The 22,065-nt window shown below is 36.0% G+C and overlaps 1 protein-coding gene across 1 annotated transcript; it reads left to right on the forward strand.

Moving 5' to 3' along the window:
• The first annotated feature begins 5,192 nt into the window (after positions 1 to 5,192).
• Positions 5,193 to 20,912, forward strand: LOC140229621 (uncharacterized). Its single transcript, XM_072309869.1, has 5 exons — positions 5,193 to 5,289; positions 8,473 to 8,595; positions 11,083 to 11,454; positions 19,491 to 19,640; positions 20,809 to 20,912. The coding sequence occupies exons 1-5, from the start codon at positions 5,193 to 5,195 to the stop codon at positions 20,910 to 20,912; spliced, it is 846 nt and encodes a 281-aa protein (XP_072165970.1).
• Positions 20,913 to 22,065: the final 1,153 nt, after the last annotated feature.

Consider the following 22,065-nt stretch of genomic DNA (forward strand, 5'->3'; position numbering starts at 1 on the left):
TACATTTCAAAATAACGAGAAATCAATTCTTCAAAATAGAGGTCCCCCTTGGGTAGGACCTAGCTCATTTGTGCCACTTTTCGGATAGTAAATGGCAGGAATTTAATGTTTCTCCTTCAGTGCCTTTGACATAGTATGTTCTCATTTTCTTCGCAAGGGTTAGAAGCAATGTCTTGAGTTCAAAACGTAAACATAAGGACATAATGTGACACTATATCGAGAAGATTAACCTTGGCTATTCAACAAGGCGAACGTTGTTTACGTACCCATACAAGAACCGCCCATTCAGTATGCAGACGTTAAGCATTATTAGGTCATGAAATTCAATGCTCGGCATGACATATCTTGCCGGTTAGTGAACCTACATGTAATAACCTTCTTTATACGGTTAATATGATGCATTGATGTCGACGACTTTATACAACCAGCACTTCTAAACAAGTGATCTACATACTTATATTAAAATTTATGAACACACATTAACAGAACTCTATTTATATGCAATACATGAATCCTTTATCTTGTATCACACAGCAACCAATGCGATATTAGGCATGCCTTGAGAGAGAAAGACGAGAAAGAAAACTGATAAACACGAATAAACATTAACTGAAAAAACAACGGTAATATATAATATATATATAAAGTGTATATAAATATGTATGTATGTATAATATTATATATATATATATATATATATATATATATATATATATATATGAAGAGTTTGTTTGCAAAAAGTCCATTTTTGAAGATTTTGAAGTACAGTCTTTGTCATAAAGTACAGAATAATACCTTTTAAATGATGTATTGGTCACTACATATAAAGGTATATTTTTGAAGTTATGGTCAAAAGTAGCAAAAATTCTCTCATTATTCTCTTTATTTTTCTTGACCTTTAATCGCAAATATCTCCATTTGGCAAATATGGACTTATCGCTTTTTGCGAACAAACTCTTCATATATATATATATATATATATGTATATATATATATATATATATATATATATATATATATATATATATATGTAGATAGATATAATTATGCACATATAACATTTCTTTGGAAGTGTTAATGGTAGAAGTATCGTAAAGATAAGTTTACGTAGATGATTTCTCAATTTGAATTAGATAATCCTCAAATTACGCTGATGACTAAAACAATGATTCAACTCATCGTACCTGACGACAAGATTACAGACAACATGTACGTAACATTACCAGTACTGAATTCAAGCGCCTCGGACAGTATGTGGATACTGAAGCTAACTTTATGCATGAATTGATGACGAAATAGAATCACACAGAATCAACACATGACGTAGATTAGTGTCAATAAAGATGTCTAGCAAGCATACCAGCAAGTATGGAGGGTGGAATCTACCAATGTCCCTACCAATAGGCCTTTAGCAATGATAATTTGATAATGTCTCGATATTATGTTGTTAATGTCTTTATCAGGTCAAAATAGAGCAAACCCATAAAGACAAAATGGAAATATTTTTTCATATATGTGATCGTGCATGACAAAATCAACAAAAAGTCGCACCCCTTGGTTTTACATGAGGACTCAAAAAAGGTGAAATGGGTCAACCGAGTCAATCTTGAGTTTTACATATATTCTGAAAGAACTATCCTTCTTCTACATTATTCTTTAGTTTGGGATCATAACATGAATGGGAAAGTGTGTTTTCAACATTTTTCTACAAACCTTTTTTTTTTGGGGGGGGGGGCGGGGAGAGTAGAATGATCACATATGTCTTAGAGGACCCTTTTCATTTCTTGAAATCCTTTGAACACTCTTCACTTTCAAGTGTTATAACTTTTGAAAGGATAATGCTACTGCTTTGAAAGTTTGCATTAATCATGGACATAATGTGTTAATTGAGCATGCTTAATTACAGCTTAATCTGATAGCCGCTTCATTGTTGATGCTCCAGTGGCTTACATCCTGTGTTTTGTCTCTTTCATCGCACAGCTAGCACGGCTTGGTAAAGATTAAGTGTTGAATTGACTCTGTACTTCAGAGCCTCTTTTCTCAGTTCACACTTTTCCAGAGTATGTGCTTTCTTTCCGATGTAGGTAGGTTAGGGGAGTCCAGTTAAATTGAGTTATACATCACATTAAAGCCTAGAGGCGCTCTTTGAAAATCTGCCCTTAACTGGAAATGCATGTCTGGCGACGTTTTGTTGGTTTTGTGATGCAGTGTCACAAATACCCGTCTCGATGGCTATGTTTTTTCTTTTGTTTAAATTAGCTGCGTTTGCAAAGAGTTATGTGTAACGGCCTATGTAAAGCAATCGCTCTTTAACGTTCACAGCCATTAAGTGAGAGAGAGAGAGATAGTGAGAAAAAAATATATATAAATCATGCAGCAGCATATGTGTTCAAAATGTTCTTGGCAACATGCCAATCTCAAATCCAAAAGAGTGATCGGAGAAGAGAGAAATTTGGATTGGGGTGTCTAGGTCAATGCTTTGGAGGGAGAGAGGAAAGGGATAGTATATTGACAAACGACGGTGCTCCCACAAATTGGCGGGGGAAATGAATAATGCAAAAGAAGGGTGAAGGTGGACAGCAGCCAAGTTGATAAACGAACAAAATATATACATAATATTATATATAATATATATATATATATATATATATACATGTATATATATATATATATATATACGTATTTATATATATATATATATATATATATATATAAATCAACACATAAATGAATTATTTGAAGGGTATTATTGGTGGGTCATGATGTAATCGACAACAATGAGCAAGTGAGTCTTTTCTAGCTTTCAAGTGACAAGACCAGATTTCAAATTTCAATTTCAATCTATTTTCATATTAGTTTTTTTTTTTTCTCAGTGAAAAATACATCAAATAACAAAAATAAAATGATACATGAAATGCAGACAAGAAGTACAATGTAATATTGGAAACATATAGAACATTGTTGTTAATCTATAAAAGTTTGCATCGAGAATAGATGGCAAAGAAATATAATGGAACCCGCGCATAAAAGCAAGCTTGCCGTACTTAAACGCAAGATTACAGATTTCAAATTTGCAAGAGATTTGCAAGATTTGCAATGTTGCAGATTTACAAGGAACAAGATCTGTAGTACAGCGCAGAGTATGATGTCCGTGTAATTACAATAATATCTTGCTCGGGTTTTTTCTTTGAAACATATATTATATTGTGCAGAGAAAGACAGACAGGACATACGATATTACAATACATGGCGATCTGTGCAGTACATTCCATTTCAAACACCGTCAAAAACTTCGAGTTGCCAAGTATCACATTGCTGTCTGGCTGTAGCCTTTGGATTGATACCTTTTGATGCCTTCTACACCTTTTAAAGGTCCTGTTTACCTTTGGGAGTAGTGATTTTGAAAATGTTCAAGATATATGAATATGTGTAGATCAGTTGTATTACAAAACATCCTACCGTACATTTTTTTTTTTTTTTTTGCAATAAAGCCTAAAAGGAGATATCACTATTTTTTTTAGATAAACCATAACTGTAAACGGTTTAGTCTGGAAACATTTTTATTATAACTATTGTTCACATTTTGTAAATTTAACTATACGTAACATCGATTATACTGGTTCAAATGTTTACATTGGTTATTTCTATCTCTAACTCACATTTTAGAGCTGTTTTGAAGCGCTAATGGTGGGTTTTTATTTCATCTGCAAATGTTATATTATGCCTTTAATGGCATCAACATTTCAGAGCTACTTGAGTAACTCCTTTTGATGGATGTCATCATAAAATAATTTAAGTAAACATGTAATGTGGATAATAGATAATTATGTAAACATGTATGAAAATAGTATGTAAACATAGCTTATGTTGTGTACACATATATATAAGGGTATAATGCTTTACTTTTTAGCTTCCCTCCATTATCAACTATTTCAACATAAGATACATTCATCTATATACCTCACAATATATTGTCTGTTAATATTATGATTGTTTCGATAAAAGTAGAATAAATTATGAAGATTGGGTTTTTCTTTGTAAACTTATATCATTGTTTTAATGAATACAGATAAATGAAATAAACAAGATGACATACATTTTGTGTCACTGCTCAAGCATTTTCCCGCATGAAAGTTGAGGAGATGATGTAAAAGAATTGAAGAGTTTGTTTGCAAAAAACGATAAGTCCATATTTGCCAAATGGAGATATTTGCGATTAAAGGTCAAGAAAAATAAAGAGAATAATAAGAAAATTTTTACTTCTTTTGACCATAACTTCGAAAATGTACCTTTATATGTAGTGATCAATATATCATTTAAAAGGTATTATTTTATACTTTATGACAGAGACCGTACTTCAAAATCTTCAAAAATGGACGTATCGGTTTTTGCGAACAAACTCTTCAATTGGTTTGTTGTATACCGTTGCCTCATTACGAACCTTTGTTCTGTTATAGAATCACAGAAATATAAAAATTAGTCAGTCTTATTATCTAAATTTTACACGGCATATTACAGCTAAGGTAGTACGTATCAAGCTCTATGTGTGATAGAACTCTTGAAAGTGAATGGCTCTCCAGCTTCTTTTTTTTTTTCAAAGTTGTTTCTCAAAGTCTTACTTTGTAGCTTCTTTCTGCGAACTTTTGGATTTTTCGAGGCTGTATATTGTGTACTTTGAATAAAGGATAGGTCACGTTGATACTGTGCTTCCGTATTATTCAAAGTGCAATCATATGCCATAATGAGACATATGGCACGGTCGTTTGGAATTTATTCAAATCGTGAGGTATCTAAGACCAGGCGAAGCATACCTAATGCTCAAATTCCTCGTAAGCAACAAATTGACAACGGAAATCGTCTGACGCCACGAATTTTCTCACAAGTGTGGGCTATTGTTCACATTGCCATTACTATCATCTTCAGTATTTTCGTTGTTATTTGTCGTATTCCTATCTACGTAAACGCAACACAGCCAATCACATGGAGGGGTTTGCGCACGCGCAGATCTTTTAAAATCAAGGTACATATTCAACTGGTTCTCATACAATCTCTGATTGCACTTTTGCCACTTACCACCGGAGAAAACAGCGTGTGCTGTTTTGAAGTAGCTTTGCATTTTGCCTGCGTCAGGAAAACTGAAGGAGCTTGTCACCGAAAATCAGGATATACATTTTTCTCTGGAAAGATTCAAGATGAATGCCGCTATCTCTGCTTGTGTGTCGGTCTTGCTCCTCTTGGCATGTGCATCCAAGATTTCGGCTGTCCGTGGTACTCGCAGGGCTCAGAGAGGTCAGACAGAACTTTCATATCTTTATTAACTGTTTGTTAATAACGTATTTCCACTCATTACAGTCCCTTAACGCCTTTGTGCTTTTAAAAATCGGTCATCATGGTTGGGCTCAATGTACAAGTAGAAGTCATTGCATTTCGTGAATAAAAACCTTTTAATCGACAGAATATTCATGTTTCTTCACTCTCTTTTGAGCTATTTAAACGTGATCTATCATATCATATTATCATAACCTGGAAACAATAGTTAAAATGTATGATGCAACCATCAGGTGTGTGCTATCATTTTTGGTATCGTTTTCGAAAAGTACACCTATTATGGGAGTGATATATTTTTCCAGAGAGCAAGACATATTATTTTGACTGTCGAGACATGTTACTTCCCAAAAAAAGTGAGTGTGCACGAATTGATCCATATCTGTGAAGTTTATAGAATAGAATGGAATAAGAAATGATAGCTCCATGAATTGTGTATTTTCACGGTATTAATTAATTAATTTTATATATAAGTGTACATACTAAAGATGTCAGCTTTTTAATGTTGCTCTTTTGAATCCAGGGTGTATGATAAAACTTTGTAAAGTTCCCTAAAGTCCCATTGTGTCTTGTGAGTCGAAAGGGTACTTTATGAGCCACTGTTTTGACAAAGTTACTTGATAATGGCAAACAAACTTGTAGATCTCTTTCTAATGAATGTATACTAAAAGTGTGGCTGCAATTTTGTATGCTGTTCTGATTGAAATGTATAAATAAAGACATATCAATGTATGGTTATGGCATTAATTTGTCATTTATCATAATAATGGAGGTATGTTCATATCTAAGACCTATAGACATCATTCATATTGTTCCTATGATAGGCCATGTCACATTTAAGTTATTGAGACTATAATAATATACATATAGATATAAGTCCCTAATACTGACACTACCAGATTGTAAGATTTTCCATGATCTTTAGTTGAAGGCCTGGGATATCTCATTAAAGCATCGAAAAATACCCCTTCCCTATACATATTGTGTTTACAGTACAATATAGATTGGTCATGATACTTTTGTCCTTCATTTCTAAATAATGTTTAAATGTCCAGCTAGAACGTTTCTTTTCTTTTTTTAATCAGTGCTATACCATACGTCATAAACGGTGGGATCAAATGAAGCGCACACAATGCTTGCTTGAAATGATCACTGACAAACAAATGTTATAACAATTCAATAAGGGCAATCATCAAACAAATCCACATAACACAAATGTGGAAGATACAATGAAAGGCTATACAAAGTGTCAGAGGCGGAAACGTAGCGTAGTCATAAATGGAGCTGCATGTACATTTCATTATAAAAAAAAAACACCAAATACATAAAGCCGTTTAAATTGATTTATAGTCTAGGTGCTTTGAGTGATTGGAATAGGTTACTCAACATTCAAGGCTATCGTAAAATATAAAAGCTTTTGTATTTGAAATTGGGTTTAACGGGGAATGCATATTTTTACCATCCCTAGTGTTGTAATCATGAAGGGAACAAAAGTAAAATGGCTATGAAATATTCCCGGAAGAATATTGCTACAAAACATAAATGTAAGAGCCTCACTTTCAAGCGAAATAATTTTTTGAACAGGTACAGTTTTTATCTTTAGAAATAAAGGTTCACGAAGGTTCATGAAGAGATGATTGCCAAACGAGAACTAAGTTTCCGTGATTTATAAATGAGATCAATATTTTTGCTTTCCAGTAAAGCAATAGAGCAATATTACATGTGAGATGAAACAACTCAATAATATAACATTCTATTGTCACAAAATCTATTGAAGAACACCGATACTTTTAGATGTGGTTTGACATAAGATTAACATAGGGTTCCAATATAATCACCATTTATTTAAACACCTAAAAGTTAGATGTTATAAACTCGTTTATGTTCTCATCTCTGTAAATTATACCTGGTTATTATTCAAATTATTGTCAATTAATTTTTGTTCCAAATAATTCAAAGGGATGGTAGAGTATTGGTGGAGATGAGGATTTGGCTTTTAACTTTTTGCGAGTTACCAAGAAAACACTTATGAAATAGTACAGAGTATACCATTTTAAGAGGAATTCAGAGTTTATTTGATGAAAATCGGGTTTGGCGTTACTGAAACGTCCAAAAACAAAGTTAAACAAAGCAATCGTAAAAAAAAGTGTGGGTCCCACACTTATTAGAATCGCTCTGTTTTGAATATCTCAGCCATTTCAAAACCAATTTTCATCAAATAAATGTTGAATTCCTCTTGGAATTACATGTTCTTTCATATTTCATAAGATGTTTCTCATTATCTCATCAAAAAATGTTAGAAACTTGAAATTAAGTCTCCACCAAAACTATACGATTCCTTTACGAATCGATACCTGGATATATGAACAATCCCGATTACTGGAATCTATGCTGAGTGTTTTAAAGATGAGCAAATAGTGCTGTTCGTTAAACTTCTCATGATAACTGTCTGTGTCTGGTCTTGTGAATAATATGTATGACTATATCAATGTTAATTTGTCAGGAGCGTTGGTGGGGGGGGGGGAGGGTCGCAGTTCTTTACCCCAATATAGAGGCCTATGATTTATTGCGACCCGCTGTAAAGCCTCATGGAACGATGTGATATTATGTACTGATACAAAGTTCACGGTTGAATAGATACCTATGTAAGCTGTTTTGTTGCAAGCAATAAGTAGGGCCTACTTTGATATTTGGAATACCTGGTACTTACTATACGTCTTAGAGCTGCTTCGATGAAAACATCTTTCTTTCTTTTCTTTTCATGCACAGCTGAAAATGGATAAGAAACAGTTTAGAATAATTGTCATGTGAAATTGTATACAAATTTGTACTATATTGTGATTCTGCATGCTGTCAATACCAATTGAAGAACACACAAATTTGGGGGCACTAGCCCTGTGGAATTTGTTAAGTGATTTTGCCTACATCAAAATCATTTGATTGGTTTTGACAACATGATACATTTCTTATGACTTGTTTTAAAGTGGTAATATTACTTGACCACAGGTGGATCTACGAATTATATATACATATACATATGAGACTGTGTTTGTTTGTGTTTTTTAATAGTTGAATGTGTTTGTCCGCGCGTTTCTTCACTACAATCTATCTTATTTGATTTGCTTTTCATAATCCTGCACAACGCAGACTGTCTGAAATGCAAACCCGATGGCGCCTGTCTCGGGGAGCAGTTGATCTGTGATTTCACCCAGAACTGCCCCGATGGTTCGGATGAGGCGGAAGACATCTGCCAGCATTCCAACTTCGGATGTAAGTGTATACCTGTATTGATACGATAACTCTCCCTCTCTCTCTCACTCCCTTTAACACACACACACACACACTCTCTCTCTCTCTCTCTCTCTCTGTCTTCCCCCTTTGCTCGACTAGTTGTTTCCATTTAGACGCCTTCCCCAGCAATTACATTTTATATCTATCATTCCCAGCATTTAAGATCATATTATCGTTCGCGGTCTTTCTTCATTTGTCGTTTTTTTTTTTCTCTGTCTCTCTTTGTTTGAATTGTAATTTGCGCTTTTCTTAATGTCTACTGCCTTCCCGGACTGCGTATTACTCCTGCCACGGTATCTCTCTCCCTCCCTCTCTATCTCTCTCTCTCTCCCTCTCAGACCCGCTGGTGCTTGTTGATAACTCCAGCCTTTGCCCTTTGCGAGTGCGGATCTTTTGTTTGTGAGTGTTGTAGATTGTGTGTGTTTGGGGGAGGGGTCGTAGGTTGATGTGTGCATGTATGTATTTCCGTCTGAAAGCACAGAGATATAATTGGTACACGTTAAGTTCTGATTGCAAAACATTTTTGCCTGTGAATTGATAGTTCTTTGATAACATCTGTACATGCTAAATGTGTCTTTTCTATTGCGTTGCCGAATCATTATCAAAAAGAGCGCAAAAATCACATCAGAAATTATATGTCCGTATTATGTCGCATTTATTGTTCTTTCTTTTTTTACACTTTCGATCAACAGAAAATTAAATGTGTATATAACGGAGACGATTTGGCCTGTCCCAAGAGCTTCCTTTTACTCTCTCTCTACTCCTTTTTTTTTTTAATTTCTCACCCTCATTGTTGTATCATTCTTACCCTCTTTTTATTCTGTCAGCTACTAATAGTAGTGTTTCCCCTGACAAAAATAATGTCATACCCTCATGCAATGAATTTTATGCATATCTTTTTTTTTTCTTAGTGGGTTAAAAACACACTCTATTTTAGCCACACAAGCTATTTCACACACACTCACACACACACAAAAGTACACACACAAGTTGTAATCGACATTGATTTCCGGCGGAGAGAGAAAATGGTTAAGGGGAAAAATGAGTTCCCTTGCCTCACCACTTGTCCTGTAATAAGTGTATTCCTAAAATCACTTCACCCAAGTAAAGGGAGAAAATAACACGTGCTTTCTGGTCAGACCCTGGACAGGCTGGGGGAGAGAGCAGGAGTTATGCCTTCAGGGTTCAATGCACTTACCCGAAGCCTACCTGTGTTCCTAATGGCCCCCTAGGGTGTTGAGATCGAAGAGAAGGGGTAAGCTGGGATTCGGGTGGGCTGAGTTGGGAAAACTCTATGTAACCTTTACAACAACAAAAAAAAAAAATGTATATTGACTTTCTAAGCGTAGAGCTGTGCTGACCTATATCTACTTATTTTTTTGTTTTTCTCATACCTAATTTCTATTCCTTGGCTTTCTTTTCCTTGTATTAATGTTTTCCTACAAGAATAAGATAGGCTTCCTTTCTTTTACATTTGTTTGGTTCATACTGCTGGTCAAACCACCGCTGCGCTGTTGGCACTTTTTTTTTTTCACAACCGAGGTGTATCTGAAACCATCATCTTCTATGAAATTATCATGATCATTGAGTGAAAAATAGTCCATAATTTCTTGAAGTGGATTGTTTCATCTATTACCAGTTTTTCTCACATCGATGCTTTATGGGGCAGACTCAGTTGGATGATGTGACAGAATTTCCTACTCTCGCGCTCTCGCCACGAGATATTTGTCAATTTCGGCCAGCTTTGTCGACAAGTTTGAAAACTTTGCCTCCAATTTAACTATTTCCGCTAGTTGATATAATATGAGATGATATATGAGAATGAGATAGGTGTTCTTGTTGTTGTTTTGTTCTAAAACAATAATTGGAGTTATTTGTCAAGTTTGTCTCCCTAAGATATGAAGATCGTTGTAAATTAAGAACAATTCCTTCGTGTGCTGCCATCATTCTATTTTTTAAGACCGTCACAGTGGTCCCCTCTGAATCACTCTCTTGTTTTCTCTGCTTTCTCTTTTTCTGTCCTTTAACTCTCTCTCTCTCTCTCTCTCTCATCGGGCATACTTTTCTTGATAGGAGCAAAACTAGATTTTTCCTTCTCCATTTTATTGATGATGTTTTGTTGGTGTGTGTGTTTTTTTTTTTTTTTTCGTTTGAATAATACCGTGCAGAAAAACAAATGAATATCTTGCACGAATGACATATAAACAAAAAGAACAGTTCGATTCAAACCATCATCTGTTTTCCAAACTGGAATAAATAATAATTAAATATGAAGGCAAAATATGACCTTGATGACAAGTATCATCTACCAATATGAGCATTTTAGAGATTAAGTCTTTGGAAAATAGAGTGGTATTACACGTAAATTCGACTATTCCTTAATTATTTTGTTTTGCTTTTATCATAGGAACGATTTCTGATATCATCTTAAATATTTTGGTAATCATTCCGTATTTTTCTCCCTAGTGACGTACACCTTGAGCATCGATGACCCAATCATCGTTCACGCAGCCGACAATAACCCGGTGAAAGTGGCGAGCACGAACATCTGGTTCTCCCTCTTCCGCTTCACAGCGGCTTCGGGAACGATTATCTTCTTCCGCTTCACCGACATCTCGTTCACGTCGAACACGAAGTGGGCCACGTCGTCGTACATCATCACGGGATCCGGCTCAGACCCTACGGAAGACGCCTCCCAGACCGCCAGAATCTCCCCGACTTCCTCGCAGACGCCAAGCAACAATCATGCGTACACCACGCCCAGCAACCTTGCCTACGTACTGGTGTCGCACCCGAAAGGGGAGAAGGTGGAATTTTCTCTGCACGTCAGCGCCATAGGTGAGGATGTGTGTGTTCGTGTATGTGTGTGTTATGTGTGCGTGTTGTGAGTGTGTGTGTGTGTGTGTGTGTGCGGGTGTGCGTGAGGGCTTGTGAGTTTTCGTTAGTGATTTTTTTTTCTTTTTTAGGGGGGGGGGCAATTTGTTTGGTGAGTGATTGGAGGTTCGATGTGTGTATGTATGTAGAAATGTTTCATATGCATGGGGTGGGGTAGGGTATGTTGTTGTTAATATGGCGGTATGCATAAAGTATTCTAAGGCAATGGTTGTTTAGTTGGGATGATTAAGAAGGGAAATGATTTAGTTTCTTTTTTTTTCTATGCAGCAAGTATACATACATGTTTTTGTTTTGTAGAACAAAATGAGATTGACGAAAAGATATCGTTCGTTTAATTATGTTATGACCAATGAGATTCTAATTTACTTTAGATTTTGGTGAAAAAAAAAGTTATGTTTTCAAGTGTACATTTATGCAATTTAGCAGATGTAAATGAGTTAAATTAAATTGATTAAGATTAATTTTTGTATTTATAAGAGACTATGTGAATTTTTTATCACTTTTGTACACATGGCATGATTTTGCATAAGATATTTCATTGTATGTTTAAAATCGTGATTTCGAAAGACAAGTTAGAAAAATGTAGCTGCTTAATTTTTGATCATCGTTATTCGTTTCTTTGGGAATATGAAGCAGATATTGAATGAAATTCAAATAAAGAACATAATTAAAAAGTGTACGTCTGTCTGTCTGCCTGCATGCCTTATCCAGAGCCATGATACGGGTGATAATGCCTCACGTAATGATTTCGCCGACGTCTACTACAAACCTTTCAGCATTAAACAAAAAAATAGTGGTTGTGATTGGAATTATGTTTTTTTTTTAATTTAAATGATATGCATTATTATTATTGATTTAATTGTGAGATATTAATTTCAATTCTAATTCTGGTGACTCACCTGGTGAGTGGAATTTTAAACTTTAATGTGATTATTCTCAAAAGGTAAGCAATCTTGACTTGGTGTTCTTATATTATTCGAAGAAATCCAAGTTCTACTGCGAACAGTTTTCATGTCGAGTTTTCATGGTTAACAATGAAGAAGAGAATTAATATTATCTTCAAAAAGACTTTTGATGTTCCATGACACAGCTCAACAATGACTTTTTTTTTAATGAATCGAAAAATATCCGTCTCTCATTTACGAATTAAATTTATATTATAAGAAACCTATACAAGCATTGTGTTAAAAAATAAAAAAGAAAGAACTTAGACGCAAGGAAAGATTTAAGTGTGCCCTTTCATCTTTAGAAATAGTTGTGAATTTCACGGCGCCTCATTTTGATGTTCATTTTTGTAATTTCTGTTGTATTTTGTGTTTGATTTCTATGGCGTGAAATGCGATCAGAATGCCCAACTGGCAAGTCGCCCTGTCTCGGCTCGCCCCATTGTATTTCGGAGCAAGACCGATGCAACAACCACGTGGACTGTTTGATGAGTCAGGAGGACGAAATCACCTGCCAAGACGGTGAGTTAGTTTCAGCCCTTCTGACTTTAATTCGCTTTCGTTTCAATAGTCCGTCGTCTCTGGGAGACGTCAATCCGAGTAGCCTTGATGCACGATCAATCTGCTTGTTGTGAGCAATGGGTTTATGGTTTTTTGTTGTTGTTGTTTTTTTTTTAACAATTAGAATATCTTATCGCCTTGTCTTAAATATACCACATGGAATATTTTTGATAAAGAAAACCTGTCATAATAGAAAATATCTCGTTAAAGGTTTTTTTTTCTGTGTCTGTCTTTTTTTTAAGAAAAAAATAATCAAATTGTTAGAAGCTATTACACTATAACAGGGAAGGATAAATGTGGAAAACAAGTGAAAGGATGAAAAGTTGGATGAAGTGAAAGAATTAGTGATGAAATGAATAGAATGATAGAATGTGACCCCTTCAACTATAAATCACCAGTTCTCGAGAGAAAAAAAAAAGACAAGCGATATAAAGTTAGCAATGACATATAGTAATCATGCCTCTTTCTCAGGGGCGGTGGGTGGGACATTGAAATTTATCGGGAGAATATGCAGCGAATTTTATGTGCGTTGCACGAGTCATTCGTTAGTAACGAGTGTACGTCAAACTGAACTTTCAGATTTCTGCCCTGGTCTGTTCATGCTGTTTGGGGGGGGGGGTGCCTTCTTCTTTTTTTTTATTACAATCGAAAATTAAAATAAATTTCAAACGGATAATATACAGTGACATCTTCGCCCCTTATGACTGAGAAAGGCAATTAACAAAACTGAACAGAACGAAGGCTATATACAAGTTGAGCATTTCAATGCATGGCACTTGTGTAACCAAATCCCTTAACAATTATTGAAAACCACTTAGTTGTACAGTGTACACTTTTACCGCTGTAGCATATGCCCAACTCAAGCTTGACTCCACAAAATACCATTACTGTATATATGTCCCTCTATAAATAATGCATGGCTGATTATGCTCTGAGGAAACCGCTTTTCGATCGCCATTGTGTATAAGAGTGACAGGTATATTATTCATAACTTTCTCTATTTGTTTGGTTTTCCTTTTTGGGAGGGGGAGCATAACGTCGAAAGAAAAATTGCGGTTTGATATTCAGAATCATGTTTACTCATGGCATTATGAGTTCAATATCACTTTGGTTCGTCAATTTATTGTTGTTTTGATTTAAAATTGGGATAGCGTCAGTTTAAGGCTCACTTGACATGAGTTTATTTAGAACCAGAATCACAGGGGAAAAAAAGATAGGGAAAACACTACGATTTTACAAACAACTGAGATCGGTCATAAATATGTAGGGACATTTTAGTTAGAATACAAAATGCGGCCTACATAATTTGAAATGAATAAATTTATGTATTATATGTATAAATTATATTTATATATGTATTATGTATCATGTATGAATGTATGTACTACATACATAAAAACATGCACACGTTTTAATTCATGTATATGTAGGCCCTATGATACATACGTTAATACACACACATATACAAAACTTCTGGGGAAAAGAGCAAAGCAGATCACATCGATCAACAGCACCACCTATATGTCTACCAATCTAAGGATGAAATGAGTAGTAGTCTTCATCTGCATGTCACCATTTTTTTTTTCAGAGGAGAACGCATAAATCCCCAAAAGCTGTATACCCAAATCCTTCTCATAAGTGATATATCCTTGGGGTAAACGAGTACCCTTAAGGCAAACGTGTATCCATTATCGACACAAATGAGAGCTGAAAGGTCCTTCGCACCCTCACAGATTACCTTGTATTAGGCGGCCAAGAGGCGACAAAAGGTTCATTTTGTTCTCCATGGATGTTCACCATGCATGTCGACCTTTGCTATACGGCAGCTCAGGCGATACCAATAAAATATTGGTATACAAGAGTGCTACTGTCTAACGGACTGGTGTCCATGAGTGCCACTTTCTAACGTGATGTAGCTCTAGCACCGTACCCTTTGAGAATGCTGACAGTGTAATCCCTTTGACAATCAAAGTGGATCGGGCAGGATTCGAGAAAAGAGGACGCCGAGAACAGATCCAATACAATGTACTACTAGTATAGTAATTCGATCCATAGATTGGAGAAGCATTTTAACATAGTCGGGCTTACCAAATTTCTGCAGATAAAACCTGCGTCGAACAAACAGGAACACTTCGTTTTCTATCATTAACCCTCTATGTGACTGATTTATTTCCCGTCCGTAGCATTGTGTGTGAACTTTGCGCACAAATTTGACTCAGTGGCATGGAAATGGTTAATGACATGTTGTCACGTAACAAATTGTTATTGCACCAACTCTTTATTTAAAATGTGTTAATATTTCGTGGATTTTTACCTGACTGAAAATGTGTAAAATAAAAGGAATACACTCTAGAAGCATAATCATATTTCGACCCGCTAATTTGAGTCACATTTCCTTCGCTTTTTTCTACTACAAAAGAGAAAATATAATGACAGATGATGAGGACGGAGATAATCTATTCATAGTTTGAACATAATTATTACTCTCGATTTAATCGATAATAGACGCTCTACAGGGAGACTCCTGCTTTGTGTATGACTCTGAATTTGCATGTTTTTATTCGAAGAAAACCCTAAACAGATTTTAAGAAACAGCAACAACAACAACAAAAGAATTCTGCCCTATAAACTCGAATCGATCCCCACCCCCTCCACACACACACACACACACACACTGCGAACGTCTGCTCCATAGCTACCGTTCTCCGTGAGCTGACTAGAAGAGTCACCGTTGGTTTCGAAACCGGGCTTCTTTGTCAATTTCCTCTCGGCTAATATCAATGACCCTACAGCTTCGCAATTAATCTTCCCCCTTTCAATCGGCTAACCACCACCACCGCCATCACCGGCCGCATATCTCAGGGAAACAATATTGGTACCCAAGGTATAGTTCCGGAATCCTAACCGATCAGTCGCGTAATAATGTGTCTATGATTGCTCCAGCAGACCTGCTTTTAAAACCGAACTATTAAAGAGGATATCAAACATTCTCGGCAGAGAGAGAGAAAAAAAAAAAAAACATACTCGTAATCACAATTGCCTATCGTACCGTCATGCTTGTCAGGATTTTTGTTCGCGTCTCACTACACACATAAGCATACCAGTATATGAAAGGGTATATACAGTAGTTTCGGTTGAGATGAGGATTTAAATTAAGTTTGTATTTTTTTTTTCATGATAATCGGAAACCACTCATTAAGATGTTGGACAGAATATAATTTCTAGAGGAATCAAAAAATTATTTCATAGGATATAATACAACAAAGTAAAACAAAGTCGTCCTAATAAAACGTGGGACCAATCCGTTATCAGGACCTCTTTGTTTTTGGATATTATGTCAGCCATTTCAAAACCGACTTTCAGAAAATAAACTTGTATTTCCTTCAGAATTGAATGCTCTATTTGCTCTTTAATATTTCATAAGTGGTTTCTAATTGGCTTTCTGATTTGGTTTCTCGCAAAAGTTAAACTTGAATCTCCATCTCAACCAAAACTATCCCTTTATTAAAAGTACGACACTTTCACACACACATTCATATATTCTAATGCTCATTATTATTCAAACAAACTCTAAAACATCAATCATATCCACATATACATTATCTTTTTTGTAATTTCTTATTCGAATTCCGTCCAATGCCACAGAAGTGACATTCACATTCACATTAAAAAAAAAAAAATAGAAAGACATATTGCATTACACGGAAACAATGTCCAGTAATGTCAGTCTTTCATCATGACTCATTTCACCGAAAACGAAATCCATTTTTTACACATTTATACTATGCATGGATATCTGCACAGGTACGAACACAAACACACACACACACTTTTTTTTAATACTATTCTTTTATTTGAGTTTCATTCAATGTGAAATCCATATTAACAATAAAATTGATACGTCCACCAACACAAAAAGAAAGCAGCTGTATTCTTCTTTCTTGTGCTGCTAAATCATTTTCAAACATACAGTACGATATATTTGATTCTTTTTACCAAATCATACCCTGTTTTTATAAGAGAAATGACATAAAAACTGCATATATCTCAGATATATTTCAGCTATTTTGATCAGCCTAATCAAGCCAATCCGAATGTGCCTTATCACTCACACACCGACTAAGAAATGTGTGCTACTCAATCACTTTTTCACTTAACTTCCTTCCTTTTTTTTCCTTTCTTTTTTTTTTTGGCAGAGCACACACTATGTACATAAATATATCAGATAGAGTATAACTCTTAAAGGGAAAGAAAAATCTTGATCAACTTGATCAGATTGCTCAATATCCACTTCATTATATAAATTCTCTTACACTCTCTTGAGAAGACAGCAGTTCCTAAAACATATTTAAAAAAAGCATTCTTTACTTAACCGAACAAAACTCATCATTTTTTTTTTCTGTCTAACCTATCAACCACCCCTTCCCCCCCCCCCGTACAAGCACAAAATAACCATATGTGTATATCATCAAAACAAACCGTATTCCTGCCTGACCCCTTAACCATTATTCTACCATTGCCTAACTACATCTACCTAACCCTAACCATCCCCACCTATTTCCCCGCTAACCATTACTCTACTCTAACCTAACTACATCTACCTATAACCCTAACCATCCCCACCTATTTCCCCACTAACATACCCCCGTAGCCTTCCCTCAACACACACACACACCCATATATGCACTAGACATCAACCAAAACAACAACATACCCACCAGTGCGCAATCATAAACACACACACACACACACACACACACGCACACATGCGCGCGTGCACACAGACACACGTATACATTATACTGTTCAGACAAAGGAGATAATTGGCTCTCTCGCCAAAACACCTCCCTGTTCAGACTAAATCTATTCTCATACTTTGATATGGCCATTTGTGGCTAATTACCCACTCTAGATGTGTAACCTAATATCGTATAAACATTGTTGCTGCTCCATTTTGAATCGTTGACTTTCAGTGCAGTTACACGTTGTATTCTCTGCCTCGCTATGTGATTTTATGTATCTTTGCTTATATCCCCCTATTCATATGTCTATCCCTTACACCCATTTCTCTCTATATATGCAGTGGCGGATCCAGGGAGGACCGCATCGGGCGTAAGCCCCCCCCCCCCCCCCCTTATTTTTTTTTTTCATTTTTTGTTGAAACAAAAGAAATAACAAGAAAAAAAGGGGGAGGGTGCGCCCCCCCCCCCTTTAATTTTGTAAACGCGCCCCCTCTTTACGGAATTCCTGGATGCGACCCTGTATGTATGTGTGTGTGTGTGTTTGTGTGTGTGTGTGATATGATATGTATACGTATACGTAAAAAAAAAAGTAGAAATGAAGAAAATACGTACTATCTTTCTCTCTTCCTTATATCATACATACAACATGTTTGGATGGAAAAAAAAAGGTAAGCCTATGATGATATGAATACCCATAGGTTGTATATGAAATAAATCTACGAATATGAATAACGACTATTACTTCGTAATAATTATCTCCATCATGCCTTTTGAGCATTTATAGATGAGTTGATAGAACTCAGACTTAGCCTTTGAGAATCTGACAAGGATTTCTGTATTGGCCAGTGTAGGAACTGAGTGGAAGATGACAAAAGGATTTGCAATCGCAGCGTCCTTAGTGCCTAATAGATATTTATGCGTATTTCGTAGAATATGCGTACATGTATTTCGTAGAATATAACGCAGTCTGCTGCAGAAGAGCGATTCTTGATATGTCATCCGTGTAGCCTCTTGGTAATACGCCCGTCTTCATCATGTCCAATCATTGGGCGCAACTTCAAGCGGTTTTCATTAATGCACGCATGCTTGCTTCGGCAAACAAGAACATTAAATTGCTTTTAATTAAGCAGCGCAGAAGCTTTGCGTGAATTGAATAACACCATGGCAACTGCTAATTAGACTGGTTCGCTCCTGACGCTGTATAGTTTAATGCGTTACTCTTTGCTGCCCTCTTTGCCAGCAAATCGGTAAATTTGTTGGATTGGTCCTTGTCAAAAACATGCGTATTTAACACTACGGGATATATAGATTTTGTGTATTTCTAAAAATGATAAAATGAGTAATCAAAAACATATGATGTTTATAAGATTATTTTATCTATTTCTTTTTCTGTTGTCTACTAAGTACATGATCTTGACTGCAGTATTTCGAAAAATAGGCAGGGCAATATTGCATAAACTAGCCTATAAATTGTCAATAGGTTTAATTTTACTGAGGCTATGAAGGCCCAGGCAAAAACCATGGAAGTTATATTTGCTAGAATGGTGAGAAAGTGCATGTACCAAAGTATATTATCAACGCTGATTTATAGCTTGGGCGAGTCCCCGTGTTAGAACCGTAACGAAGTTGATCAATGTCACGTGGTACCTTTGCATGCCATAAACAATCCTGTATAATGTAACTTTCCTTGCATAGTATATTCGTATGTTTGTTTGTTTCCTTTACATGATAGAGGGTGAAGCTACGTTGGATCATGCACAAGACAACGCCGAGCTCCCCGCCTGCTTCCCGTGCGTGAGCGACGATTTCGGCTGCGTCGAGCCGCAGTGGGTGTGCGACGGAGCGGCGGACTGCAACGATGGAGCGGACGAGCAGAATTGTCGTGAGTCATCGACCTCCGCCTCCCTCTCTCTCTCTCTCTCTCTCTCTTTCACACACACACACACACACACACACTTCATCTATTCTGTCTATCTCTTTGTAGAACTCACGCTGCCGCGAATTTTAGCAAGATACAAGTCTGGAGATTTGCATCTACCTTGGAGATTCTTTTCTTTTTTTCTTTTTCTTTTTGCCAGTTCTGGACAATTCTCATTTTAAAGTGTGATCAGCATCGCGATCAAAATCCAAACAAATTTTGCAATCATTTTGCAATCATTTTTTATGCGATAATTTGCAACCCGATGAGTGTGTTAGCACTGGAAAAATAATATTGAGATGTTTTATCCCGTTTTTTTTTTTCAAAACGGCACAAGAACACTGGGGCAAGTATTACCATTTCTTTAGATTTCAGGAATGGGCAGTGTCAGTGGCCGAGAAGTTAATTGCGATTGGCAAATAGCAGGGTATCTCTGTCTGTCGGAAAAAGAAACAAAAAGCAAAAATAGGTATTTTGATCGCGTTCGACATCCCGCTATTTTGTCTGTGTAAATGACACTTCTATCTTCCTATTTTTCTATATTATTATATACCATCCATCTATCTATACCTACTTATCTTTCCATCTGTCAATTGGTCTAGCTATCTTTGGTGACACCTTCGCTTGACAGCAAACACTTCTGGTATTCTTTTTCTTCTGCTTTCGATGGTCTTGGTAATCGTCTAAGGACAAACAACACTACCTTTTCAACATAAAGAAGTAGCAAAGTCGTTCATCATTTTGGCTACTTTAAACTTTCCGGTAGTGCAAAGAGGTAAAATGTATGTTTTATGTAATCATTTTTTTTCATTCATTTTTTGTTTGCGTTGAAGTCATACATTATAAACATTAAAGTTCATTCTCAGTTCATGGAAGAGATAGTACTGCACAATATCTTATGGTTAACACGCACACACGTACAAACACACACAAACACACTCACACACACACACGCTTAATGACACACACTACGCACTACAAGCGTGTACATAATATTGTACTCCAAGAGATTTTTTTTTCTCCTCTCCAGCACACTCGTTATAAGCTCTTTGCATACGCTTGTCAGATTGTGTGGCAGTTGAGCCTGCTTTCAATTGTTTTCTTTTCTCTCTTTTCTTGTTCTTTGATGCAGCTTGCGATGGTTTCACGTGCAGTGACAACAAGTGCATCCCGCACGGCTTCAAGTGCGACGGTGTCATCGACTGCTCCAATGACGAGACCAACTGTCCTGCCTAAGAACTCAAGATGGCGCTAGAGTGTTTTGACGTCGTTAACAAGATGTGATCTAATGTGACTTTTATGTTTTGCTATAATAGGAAGATAGCCATTGTGTTACAAATGTTTCATACGTCTCAAAAAATGCAAGCTTATTCTCGCAAAAAACAAGAAAAATAAACTGATAGAAAAGATATCAGTGTCAGCTACAAGAAGATGAACAGATTTTCATTTAGGTCTAAAGAAAGAATCATATCAGTGCGTCACTATGATTATCTGTTTACCACTTGATGGTGCACTACACTACGCGAATCAAGCTCCGTATGAATACAAAATATACATCGATCATATGTGAATATTCAAGGAAATCGAAAAGAAAAATTAATTGCTACAAACAATACATCAACATGTCAAAAACCTAAAACCGTTGCGGTATTAAGCAGGAGACATTATTGTAACACAATGCTTCTGTCAATATCTAGAAAGTACTAGTAAAAGATACTATTATCAGCTATATTAAAGATTTGGTGTGGTACATTTGTATTGAATCAAACCCTGATAGCAGTATTAAAGCTGTATCGTGAAAGAAAGATGTGTTCGCAGTCTCACTTGTCCATACTGTAGGCACACTAAAATCATATACATGTATCTTACAGACTATGCTCTTCTCACTTTCTCTATATACTGCAATATCTCTCACGAGATAATAAACTTTATACCATGCACGTGTCATTCTTCTTCCTTGTATCATCGTGCAATCCATTTGTTGTATTTTCCGGATAATACTCCGTATGTCTTATCACTCAAAGCTAACATTCATCTATCATTGGTGTTCTGGCCATTGTATACTTATTGTGAAATATCGTGTGCTTCTCCCGTAATTGCTGCATAGTTGTAACTGCTTTCGATGTTGACCAAACGACGGAGAGATGGTAATAAATACATAGTTGTCCACAGAGTGAAGAGCTTTGCTCGTTTCTCCTTTCTTTTCTTTGCTCAGTACTTGTATTTTAAACACGATGATAACAGATTACCGGATTTACAAACTGATAGATGCGATATGGCGTATGACGCTGTATATAATTTTGTGAAAAGAAATAGAAATTGAACATACCTATGCAATAGGACAAACCTCACTATCTTTAGTGGGGGAAAAAGTAACTGAAGAGCAGCT

Source organism: Diadema setosum, chromosome 6 (assembly GCF_964275005.1).
Source record: "Diadema setosum chromosome 6, eeDiaSeto1, whole genome shotgun sequence".
NCBI classification, from domain to species: domain Eukaryota; kingdom Metazoa; phylum Echinodermata; class Echinoidea; order Diadematoida; family Diadematidae; genus Diadema; species Diadema setosum.

Excerpts from the sequence above, each read along its gene's own strand:
- LOC140229621 (XM_072309869.1), top strand. The coding sequence starts at position 5,193 with ATGAATGCCGCTATCTCTGCTTGTGTGTCGGTCTTGCTCCTCTTGGCA. Across the intron at positions 8,596-11,082 it reads CCAGCATTCCAACTTCGGAT|TGACGTACACCTTGAGCATC; the intron begins GTAAGTGTATAC and ends TTTTCTCCCTAG. Across the intron at positions 11,455-19,490 it reads TCTGCACGTCAGCGCCATAG|AGGGTGAAGCTACGTTGGAT; the intron begins GTGAGGATGTGT and ends TTTACATGATAG.